Source organism: Rattus rattus, chromosome 2 (assembly GCF_011064425.1).
Source record: "Rattus rattus isolate New Zealand chromosome 2, Rrattus_CSIRO_v1, whole genome shotgun sequence".
NCBI lineage: Eukaryota > Metazoa > Chordata > Mammalia > Rodentia > Muridae > Rattus > Rattus rattus.
The window spans coordinates 24870899-24883314 of NC_046155.1; the positions used below are offsets into that span (position 1 = coordinate 24870899).

At 41.7% G+C, this 12416-nt stretch overlaps 1 protein-coding gene across 1 annotated transcript in view; it reads right to left on the minus strand.

Moving 5' to 3' along the window:
- Positions 1-12416, minus strand: part of Pgm5 (phosphoglucomutase 5) — a 173842-nt gene that overhangs the window by 55998 nt on the left and 105428 nt on the right. The window contains exon 7 of the mRNA XM_032891741.1: positions 10366-10481. Coding sequence (XP_032747632.1) covers positions 10366-10481 — 116 coding nt within the window. The remainder of the gene's footprint in view (positions 1-10365; positions 10482-12416) is intronic.

Genomic DNA, 12416 nt, shown 5'->3' on the forward strand with positions numbered 1-12416 from the left:
ACCAGGACTGCCTCCCCACACTAATGAGGCATCTCAGGAGACTTAGCCTCCAGCCAAGGGCTTCTCTCCTCCACAGATATTCTTTTCCTTTGCATGAAAATTACACAATTTATTTATCTGATCAGAATCAGTTTTGGTAGCACAACCAATAACTCATGTTTTATGCATCCTTCTTTTATATGAGAGTATCTACAATTCCTAGATGTGGAGTTGCTTGGTCAGAGTTCATGAATATAGAATTTGATGGGGCTTATTCAAATGCCCTATTTAATTAATTAATTAATTTATTTATTTTACTTATTCACTTTACATCCCACTCACTGCTCCCCTCCTGGTCTCCCACAATTCTTCCCCATCCCCCTCTTCTCCTCTGAGCAGGTGGGGGGTGTCCCTGGGTATCCCCAACTATAGCACATCAAGTCTCTATGAGGTTAGGCACATCTTCTCCCACTGAGGACAGACAAGGCAGCCTATCTAGAAGAATATATCCCGTGGACAGGCTACCCTTCTTCAAAACTATATAACCCTTGGTTCACCCTGAATAAAGTGTATGCATTCAAACCAACCCTGGATAAAGAAATATGAACCAGGTGAGATCATTTCGGAGAGCTGCTTCATTGAAGATCATCAGAGAAGGCCTTCACTTAAAAGAACTGTAGCACCAAGATTCTCGGAGAAGGCCCTCTCTCCCTCACAGCCCCAACTCTGACTCATCCTTTCAGCCCCATATGCAGCAGCATCCGGACACCCTGAGAGGGAGAAAGTGTAAGACAGGAACCACATTCATCCTGTCTCCCCTTTCCCCTTCCTGCCTGGTGTTGCAGGGGTATCTGATGTCCCGGAGGGAAGAGTCAGACTGTGGACCCTACCTATTCCAGACTGTGCCCTGTCTTCTCTAAGCTGGTGTTCCAGTGATGGTGTCCGGACACTCAGGGAGGAAAGACAGAACCCAGAACCACAGTTCTCTCACAGGAACACACTAGCCCTAGAATAGAGATCTCTTGACTTATACATCCCAAACTATCTCTGTGCCACCAAGGTTCCTAAGAAAAATGGAACTTTCCAAGAACTGTTCCCAGTAAGTACTATGCTAAACCATGACTATGCCCAGTGAACTCAGGGTGCAGACCTTTCACTCATCATTGTCCCCTCCCTGGTAGTGACTAATATCTCCCAAAGCCTTCTTTAAAAGCCCCTTAACAGATGGTGTGTAAGGTAATGTTCATCCTATTTGGAAGTCCTAAGCCTGTGACCAATGGCCACAATCTCCTAGGCTCTAAGTCCCAGAATGCACTGGAAAGAATAGATGTAGCTTAAAGGCACCAATCCTATGTTTCCATTTACACAACACTCTCTCTTGCTGCATTTCATCAACATGCAGGATTAACTGAGTGATCAATGGAACAGCCCCCCCCCAAAAAAAAACCACGGAAAGGGGTCGTGTAATGGAGGCATTCTTCCCACTCCAATGGGAGTTTTGTTTCCAACACAGCGGGTGATGGCTCCAAGAGAATCCAGAAAGCAGTTTCAATTTTCCAACTTTACAAGGAAGCTCTTGGGAATGTCAATCACAGCACCTCTACGCTCTGCCCAATCTAGATTGAATTGCACATAGCCCATTTGCAATAGTCCTGCAGAGAAACCCTTCTCCCAGCCCTGATAATCCTGTCCCAGCCCTGATAATGCTGTCCCGGCCCTGATAGTAGCTCACCCATTCTGTAATCTAGCCAAGTTTAGAAGACGTACTGGCCACAGAGAAGAAAAATCACTGTACTCGATCATCTGAAACATCGAGCTCTTTCTTCTCCTGCTGACTGGATGGGACTGAAGGCAGACAAAGGTGAAGCTAAGACCCCTTGGAAGGGAACAAACATAAGCTTTCCTTCACCTGCCCTGGAGAAATAGAAATAGTTGGACAACTATGAGAGGGTTAAGCCTATCTAACATTTGCATCCCAGCACTGCTATGAACCTAGTCTTGAGTTAAAATGTGTGTAGCTCACGGGTGTAAGAGTAGAACTAAGGAGAATAACCTGAGAGCGGAATAAACTGTGCAATTACCTGGGGAGATAAAATTTCACTTCACAAAGTAACTGGAGAATAAGTCAATAGTGCAAAACACAAAAGCAACGGATCACAGAATGACGTGCTGAAGACACTGTGGTTCAGTGACATCAAGAACATCACAAGAGCTGGAACCAGCCCACTGCCAAGCATAGCCACACCCAAGTTAGTGTCAGCACCCACGTGGGAAATAGATGAGTTAACGGTACAAATTACCAATGCTTTAAAATCTGACTAGCGGTATGGGTTTCCGAAGGGGAGACATCTCTAAAAGAGCTTTATTAACTATGAATTTGTGCTGGTAATGATGACAATGAAAAGAAATGTCAAAACTTCCTTTTATAATTTTGTCTGAGTTTATCTTTCTTTTTAACTAGGCTATACTATCTTTCTGCTCCTCTACAGGTCCTATAAATATTTACTCTGGACCTACCTATGTCAAAGAATGAGGTCTGAAGAAGACAGACGTGGCCCGTCTTTGGCATATTCACAATATCCACATGGCAGATATCCAGACGACCTCAGGAAATCAAAAGGATATTGAAGACTCTGTGGCAAGACGAGCCCCTGGCCTCTCGGTTATGTTAAAATCTGAGACAGAAAGCCTCTTGGTTTAAGAACATAACACCGTACCCAGGAATTCACAGGGGGAGAATCTAGAGGGACAATTCGGCTAAGTGTGTTACTGTCAGGAGAGCTGTATGTAATTCCAAATTTCCAGAAAGAAACGGTTGCATAAATAACTTAGGAATGCCCTGACTCCCTAAACAAATGAACAAACAAAGCTGTTATACTAGAAAAGTCAACACAGCACTCTTGCTTAGAAATAATCAATATTGTCATGCTGCATGGGGTGGTGGTGTTGTTTTGGTTGTGTGTGTGTGTGTGTGTGTGTGTGTGTGTGTGTGTGTGGTGTTTTCTTATCGGCATGTATGAGAGCCTTTGCTGCTGTGTAGGTGACATTACTGATTGCTGGTGAGCAGGCTGGAGGTCTTACACACAAAGGGCAGTTCTTTAGCATGGCTTGCGATGGGACAGGCTCACAAACTCTGGGCCAGGACAGTTCATGTGCTCTCAAAATCTCATGGCCTCTTAGAATGCTGATGCTTTGTTTTAAACTTATTTATTTTATGTGCGTGAGTGCTGTATCTGCATGTACACCTACATGCCAGAATAGGGCTTCGGAACTCATTGTAGATGGTTGTAAGCCACCATGTGGGTGCTGGGAATTGAACTTAGGACCTCTGGAAGAACAACCAGCTGCTGAGCCATCTTTCCAGCCCCCTAGAATACTTATGGTAACAATGACAACTGGAGGAACATTTTCAACAATGAAAAAAATATTTTCTCCCAAGTTTTAGGTTTTTTTTTAAATTCCTAATTTCAGTATATTAGTACATTCTGTTTGTGTTTGGAATAAGCCCAGATTCCTTTAAATTTGGAAGAAGTAACGCACATACCATTTAGATGAATAGTCCTCTGTTTGATGGAGTATGTACGAAATGCTCCCCACCCCAGGAAAGCAGCTTTCGAGATCCTTCCCAGCTCATGGGTGGACACCTGGTCTTAGCACAAAAGGTAGCTTGGCTTCTATTAACCAGTTTCTTTGATAGAGCAATGAACACAGGTTCCTACTGCCTGGGACCCGCATCTTCTCACACAAAAGAAGCCTGGTCCCAGACCTGTCTACCAGCCTGCTACTTTGGCACACTCTGGGGAACAGATGCCAGAGGGGACATCTCTTTTCAGGACATATCTTGTTCCTTAGGACTTCCCCCTGGGCAATGTCTTGGCATCCTTGAGCTGAGATAGAGTCGTATTTCCAAGCTTTCTTGGCACTGCGTTGTGCATTCTTGGTGGGCACACAGTTCCATGCCCCAGGGACACTGGCAAAAGCTTCTACTTTGGAAAAGCTGGAGTGCACTTTGGAAGGCTCTCTGAATATCCTAGCTCTCCATGTCTCTTCCTAGGATTAACTATTGACTCTGAAAACCATATTCTAACATAGATAGATAGATCCTATGATGGGCCAATATTTATAAGTTGTAAATGAGGGACACAGAAGTTACTTGGTTGGCCTTCAGTGACAAACAAGGGTCCTGAATGTGAGTCACAAGCCTTCTATTCCTGTGCCCTTGTCCTGTTTAGTTCAACCCAATGTGGAATTGCAGACATACACTTTCTCCCAGTCATGATGCAAAAACACTGATAATCTTCTTTGTTCCTGGATGTACACCAGAAGTGCTTAAACATATTTCTTCAAAATGCAAAGCCCCAGGTACCATTTTGAATCATTTTCAGGATTCAAACATATATATATACATATACACATATATATACATATATATATATACATATATATACACATATACATATATATGGTAGAAATTTTATATATGCACACACACACACACACACACACACACACACACACACACACACACACACACACACACACACTCAACCAAGCTTCCCTGTGATTCGGTACAGCCAGATCCCAGCCTTTGTAAGACCTGCTATTAAGGAAGCCTGATAGAAGGGATGAATGAAGCCCCTTCTCCTCCCTAGAGTCCGTGCCCTGCTCCTATAGGTACCAGAGTGGTTGCACACTGTTGACTGTTTCAGAGGCAGAAGGAGTCATTTTGCTCCTGGAAAGACTGACAAGCACGATAGAAGCAGTGTGCACCAAAGAGCCAGAGAACCGTCTTTTAGTTCTGCTAGATTTAATGAAAATGAAGACCTTTTCCAGGCTTGGGTGCCTTGGGAGACCCATTTCACTATTCCTTGGGCTCAGAGCTCCATCTATCAAAGCAAGCTGATCGTTTTAACCTGCCAAAATGGCAGAAGATATAACAATTTTAAAGCCCCTGACATGAGAAAAAAAAAGTCTCCTGTGTTCCTTGAAAGGAAAATGACAGACAACTCCAAAAACAAAAATCCCCATCCCGCCCAGCCTTCGTGTTGCGGTCAGGATCACTATCTCAAAGCAAAGCTTGCTGAAAGCACCTGCAGGCTGACCTCCCCTCACATGCTGAATGCAGCCTCCCGCTGCTAGCTGAGAGGCATCAGCTTGGGGCTCAACATCTAAGGCAATAAAGGCTCACACACCCCTTTCTTGTGATAGTTCCAGTCCTGTCTGTGGAAACTCTCTCCTCAACCTGACCCTGTGTTCAGGGGTAGCAAATGGGTGAACTCAGCCCTTGGGCGAACCTGGGATTCATGCTCGTGCCCATGACTAACACTTTATAGGAAGACGGCCATGCTGGTTTGTTTAGTCATTATCTGTGGCTGCTTTGTGCTATGGTCATAGAGCAGAGTGATTTCGACAGAGACCCCATAAGGCCTTACGGCTGGTAAATCCTAAAATAATTACTCTCTTGCCTTTCGTGGAAAGTTTTATGAGTCTTGCCAAAGAAGCTCTCAGATATTTTCACCATGATCCACAATAAGGGCAGTTTACCAAGAGAAAATACATGTGCCTGTGTAGACTTACGCATACACAGAGATTTTGGCAAGCAACATCTGAACTGTGTTGCTTTCTCACAGTTTCTATTCCTTAAAGCAATCGATGATATTATAGTAATCTCATGATTCATGTTTGGAAAACACAACTCTAGAAACGAGGGAAATCGACTGCTTACAAAACATGCCCCTGTTCTCCCCCCCTCCATTGACTTTCTGACATTGTGCCATCTGGCAGGGCCTTGGTCTTTCACGTCTGTGTTTAAAAATCTTCCCCATTCTTCAAGCACAAGCTCACCTTCCATCTCTGACAAAAGGCATGCTTTAAACTTCCAGCCTAATGCATTTTCTCCGTATCTCATCTTCTAAAGTGCATTCTCTATGCTTCTCTACGGCCTGCAAAGGCTTTGTAGACATCTTCTTGTCCTTAAGGTTATGGCCTTCATCGCTTTATACTCAACAGATCACCCACTATGTTTTACAATTGGGAAACAATTAATAAATGTTTATTAAGTTGAAATATGTAATAAGTTGTCCTAGTTGCTTTCTATTGTGATAATAAAATACTGACCAAAAATCAACTTAAGAGGGATAGGCTTTATTCATCTTACAACCTCCAGGTCATATTCTGTCACTGAGGGAAGTCAGGGCAGAAACTCAAGACAGGAACCTAGAGGCAGAAACTAAAGTAGAGGCCACAGAAAAACACTACTTATTGGTTTGTTCGACTCCTTTCTTACACAGCTGAGGCCCACCTGCATAGTGATGGCACCACCCACAGTGGACTGGTACCACCAACACCATTTAGCAATTGATAAAATGTTCCACAGATATATCTACAGGCCAATATGATCAGAGCAATTCTTCGGTTAAGGTTTTATCAAGTTGTCATATACTAGCCATCACATATGTAATGTAATATTTTATATATGTAATATTTTATCCTCTTAATTATAAAGCACAAGGTACATTGTAAGCATTCTGCAAATGTGTATGAAAATAAAGGAGAAGGGATTACTGGAACACCAGCTTCCATTCCAGTTGCTGTATTTGTGCTAGTTTACTAGCAACTGAGCAGAATTACTACATGTAACATACGATTTCTGATCTTTTTTGTATCATGGTCTCTGGTAGAAGCATGCAGAACACTAGAGGAGCAGGACCAGAGTTCTACTTGTTAGGCATCCACAGAGAAGGACTTAACAGCCATGATTCTATCGAGCAGAGCAGTCAACAACCTATTTGGGTTCAGACAGTCATATTTGAGAAAGTTTGCTATGGTCTCTTTCCACCCAAGGAAATAAAGAGCATGCTAGCCTTCTTGGGTTGTTGATGATAATTCTACTGGAGTGCAATTCGTTTTGATAAGAGAAGAAAATATCCCAAGAAAAAGGCTTCCTTTATGAACTTGGCCTACAAGACTGCCATTATGACCATTTAAAGTGGCTTTATTGCAATCTGTTTCAGCACAGATTAGCACTTCTTATTAGCACTTCTTATTAGCAATTTGTTTCAGCCAAATAGCACTTCTTCTTAGCAGTTCAAGTGTACTTTGATATGGGGAGATCAATAGCTTTCATTACATTTGCATAATAAAGAGGAGAAGGGATATGTTAGTGTATCTCTAAGTTCTGAATCCAGCAGCCATTCCTAAGGAAGCTGCAAGGGAAACAGAAATAGAAAGAGATAATCACCTAACGCATCATAGCAATTGTACAAATTAAAAAGTATTGATAAAAATAGTTGCTAAAGATTAGATTACAAAAACTAATTGCTATTGACTCTAATTTTGAAGAAGATAATTATGGAATAAGATAATATAAAATAAGAGGTATCTGGATTGGGGGGAAAAACCCACCCAAAATGATTATATATTTGGCTACGCACCAGAAAAACAACTATGATAATTTATAGTTTTTGGAAACTAAAGCACTAAAGTTAATAACAGAATGTGCTATAACAATATCAGTAGTAATAGCCGTGCGTGCTTTTCTGGGTAAGCACTAATTGACTCAGAAAAAAATGAGGATAGGAATGTGGAAAACTCAAACATGCAAAGCTCAACAGAACATGCAGCACAAATCTTAAAAGACTTTTAGGTCAGGGTGGGGCTAAGTGACATAGCCATTGCCTAACATGTGCGAAGCCCTGAGTTTGGTTGCCTGCAAACACTTCCCCAAATGCTAAAAGAGACTTAAGAAATGTATTAACCAATTACACTCTTCAATCTTTAGGTTCCTAATAGGAGGAAACTATTGAGTGGGGACTAAAATGGATAACAGAGGAACGTACTAAGAAATAGCTTTTGCAGTTCTATTTTTCCATGCTGATTGTAGAGAAGTTTGTAAAAGTCTTGAAAAAATCTTACCGATAAGAAAAGGCCAGGAAATCTACAGAATTTTCCTGAACTCCTTAGAGATCTGCCACCACAAGGCAAAGAGGATTGTGAATTCTAAATAGTGACAAGTCATTCAGCACAGACAAGACACAGGCCTCACCTTTGAAGGACAAAGGAGAGAAAGGGAACCGCTATGTGTTCAGAAGTCACTGGGAGTTTACAAAATGCTGAGCAAAGCAAGTGTGGGTTGTGGTGTTGTTAAAAATCACTTGGGGTCCCAGCTATAAGAGGAAACACCTCCAAGCTCTGTGCTTCAGGCTTCTCTGGTTGATTCAGAAGGCCCAGGATATAGAGGGAGACACGGTGGTACAGACACGTAGGATGGGCCGCATCAAGCCCTGGCTCCTTCTCTCAAATAAAATGGGTTGAAAACCTTCACTCCTCACCCTAAGTGTCTAGGGTCTGTCACTGTTGCTCTGTCACTGTTGTATGAGGGCCAAGGGTAAAGATACACACGCTCCTGTAGAGAGAGCAATAAGCCTTCTTGGGCTCACGACTCACACATCCAATGCTACGGGAAGGGCGCTGTGTGGTGAGAGAGCACTGCTTGTGTCTCGGGCACGCAGTGCCTGCCCCAGGCTGAGAATGAAAACAGAGCATTTAAAATATGGAAACAAGCAAGCTCCCTGCAGCGTCTCCTCCTCCACAGTGAGTTGTCCTACCTCTACAACAATTTCAGGCCTGTGGCACTCTCAAGTTTATAATGTAAACAATAAAGCCCAAACCCTACTCAACTACTGCCTAGACAAACTCAACCTTCCATAGTAACTGGCCTGAAGAAAGAGTTGTGCCGTCTTCTGGATTCAAGTACTATTTGGCTACATCCGTACTGTTTTTATCCACATACTTTGAGTTAAAGTCTATGAGACCCACGAAAAGCAAGAAAAAGCAAATAGTTGTCAAGTGGTAAAACAATCAGTAGAACTAGAGTCAGAGATGGCCCTGCTCTCAGCCAAGTCTAATGGAGAAGATCAACAACTTAGATGGATAGGCACTTATCCTGAGGATATGAAAACTATTTTAAAAATAAAGGTAAATTATTAGGAGTAAAAGGCAAAGTCAGATATGCTGGCACGCACTGAACATCCCAATACTTGAGAGGCAGAATCAGAAAGACCGAGAGTTCAAGGCCAACTTGAATTACATAGTGCGGCTCTATCTCAAAAAAACAAGGCAACTTACAGCATCAGAGTTCCTTCAATAACCTTATAATCATACTGGAAACAAAGGGAAGAATAGATACATGTAAAGATTAAAAATAAAAAAAAATTAAAGTGAAGGTAGGCAGAGGTATAGGACTGTAGACAGAAGAATAAAGATACAAAATAAAACAGACTTTGTAGAAAGATGCAAAGCAATGGAGTGATATTTTAAGGTACTAAAAGAAAGAATTTTAAACATTTAACAGACAAGGGCACCGTGGTTATATGCTGCTTCCAATGAGGTGTTATGTTTGAAAATTCCCACTAAAATAGTCAGGAATAACAAGATGAGCTCAGGGGAGGAGGGCAGGGGAATGTTGCTTCTTTTTCTTCTTCTTTTTTTTTAAGATTTATTTTATGTATGTGAGTACACTGCAGCTGTCTTCAGACACACCAGAAGAGGGCGTCAGATCCCATTACAGATGTTTGTGAGCCACCATGTGGTTGCTGGGAACTGAACTCAGGACCCCTGGAAGAGCAACCAGTGCTCTTAACCACTGAGCCATCTATCAGGAAAGGTGACTTTCTTTGTGGAGAGAGAGAGAGAGAGAAAGAAAGCAAGCCAGCCAGACTTGGTGATATACACCTTTAATGCCAAGATTAAAGATCCCCCACTCCTGTAAAGAGAGCAATAAGCCTTCTTGGGCTCACAAGAGAGTTCTGTGAGTCTACAAAGCAAGTTTCAGGACAACAGGGCAACACATAGAAACCCTTGTTTTGAAAAACAAAATTTTAAAAAATAAAGCAACGTACAACATATTGAAACACACCTATAATCCTAGCTATTCTGGAGGCCAAGGTCACATGTTCAAAACTGATTTTATTGTGAGACTCTATCTCAAGTAAAATTTAAAAGGTCTAACAAAGTTCAGACCTCAGTACTAAAAAATTAAATTATTATCAAATAATAAACAATAATCAAATAACAATAAAGACTGACCCTTGAAATGGAGCAGTGTGACTAATATGATATTTTGTCTACATTTGTCATTTTCAAATGAACTTCTTTTTAAAGAGAGGGATATCTTTAAAGATATCCAAAAGAGGTGAATGTGTTGCTACATGGTTTCACTGGGAAGCCTACTGGGTTTCCCTGGTTTTTCATATTTGATTTTTTTTTTTGGCCTCTAAGCCATTCTTCCTTCAGCCTTTGATGCACAGGAAGATTATTTACAAGTCTCCAATAGGTTTGCAAAATTTCAGCCACCCTCAGCAGTAACATCAGCCCAGCCAAGCCTACCAGTGCCGAAGCTCTCCTCTCCACACAGAGAGCATCGTCCGGAGTCCATCAGATTTGAGAAGAATCTCCATCCAGCAGGGGTCTCATACACAGGAACCTTCATTGATTTAGCCACTCTGAAAAAGGAAATTTGAGGCAACTATTAATCCACACGTCTGATTTCCTTTATTTCTTCAGCTCACTAGGAAATCTCATGATCTGCTAAATCATGTCCTAACTGCGTTTCAGAACAACTTGAGTAGCTGTTGTCCTGAGCCATGTGTTAGAGAGAAAGTAAAATACTGCAGTTCTCTCAACTTTGCTTTCTCTGTAATACAATATATACAAAGTCAATGTATGAAGTGTTCTAATATGTGTCCCTAGAAAGGTTCTTTGTCTTTTTGCCAAAAGTCTGCTTAAGATAAGGGAATCTAAATTAAGACAGCATTTATGCACAGACATTTAGGAGTTGTTTGACAACATTTACTCAGTGTGAATCTCCCTATACCCTATGAAACAATAACTCAACTCTAGAAATGATTCGTAGTAGACACTATGGTTCACTGCTCATGGGCACATAATCAACCTATACTGTGCACATGCACACACAATGTACACAGGCAGACAGACAGACACACACACACACATACACAGTGCTATCTATATATTTTATGGCTGGAATCTTCATTTGCCAGCACTTAGGAATGCCAATGGCCTCCAGGTCACAAAGATGGCTCTCTTTCAATAAGACATGGTCAAACAGTGGTCAAGGGGCCACTGTTAGGTCAGCCCCATTAGCGACTGGCTTATGTGGAGTAGTCAAAGGTCTGTCATTCTTCCTCATTTTGGTACAACTCTGTGAAGTCATTTCAGTTCCAGGGCTCCTTGGGTATTGGCTGAGGTCTTTTATGTAGTCATATGTCTCTCTGTCAGATCTCTTTCCTCACTGTCCCCCTCCTAGAGTTTAGATATATCCCCATTGCATGTTCCCTAAGTGCCCACATGTTACGGCTTGGTCCTCAGCTCAGCACTATTAGACATTGTGCAAAACATTAAGTAACATTCAGTGGGAGGTTTGGGTGTCACTGGGAACACACCCTCAAATGGACTGCAGGATGTTGACCTCATCTTCTGTCTCTGTCTCTCCTTTTGACTTTTCATGAGGTGATCAGTTTCTGAATCCACTAACATAGGCTGCACCACTACAGTCCTAAGGGCAACATGGCCCAGTAACTATGGAATGAAACCTCTAAAACCAGCACAAACCTGTCTTCATTCTAAGTTGACTGCCACAGGTATTTTGTTACAGTAGTAGAAACCCAACTAACATAGTGTTGATTGTGGATGCAACTTTAATCTTCAAGGTAGAAAGGAAAAAACTTCCTACAAGTGAATTCTTTTAGAACCATTGCCTAGAGACCCCAGGGTGTGGTGTTACTCAACAGAGTACAACACAGATGTGACAAGACTGATCAATCACCATTTATAATAACAGAAACATTCTAATTATATGTCCTAGGGGAATGGACAGATAATTTGATATCAAGATGGCTATTGGTAGTTGTCATATTGGTTGGATTAAGAGACACCTAGAAGATTAAGGAAGCATGCCTTTGGACAGGATATGAAGGTGTCTCCAGAGGTGAAGAGGTCACACTGGTTATGACATAATGGTGAAACGCACTGATAGATTTATATTTCAAGTAGACTGTTTAGAGGTAGCAGAACTGAGCAATATGAATCCTAGATGGAGGAAGAAGGTCACATTACTCAGGCCTTTGGGAGCCATATTGTTAGCCTGCTTGCCAGCCATCATGGCAGCCACTACCACATATTCCTGATGTCATGATATTCTGCTTGACCCCAGCTCCAAAACGATGGCTCTAGACAGTTTGAACTGAAGTTTAAACTTTGACCTAAAATAAATATTTTCTCATTTCAAGTCACTTTCTCAGGAATTGAGTCATGATCATGAAAAGTTTATAAACATGAATATAGAAATGCCATTAAACCAAAAACATTGTGTTATCTGACACCCTGAATGCAACTCATCAACATAGACAGAAAATGAA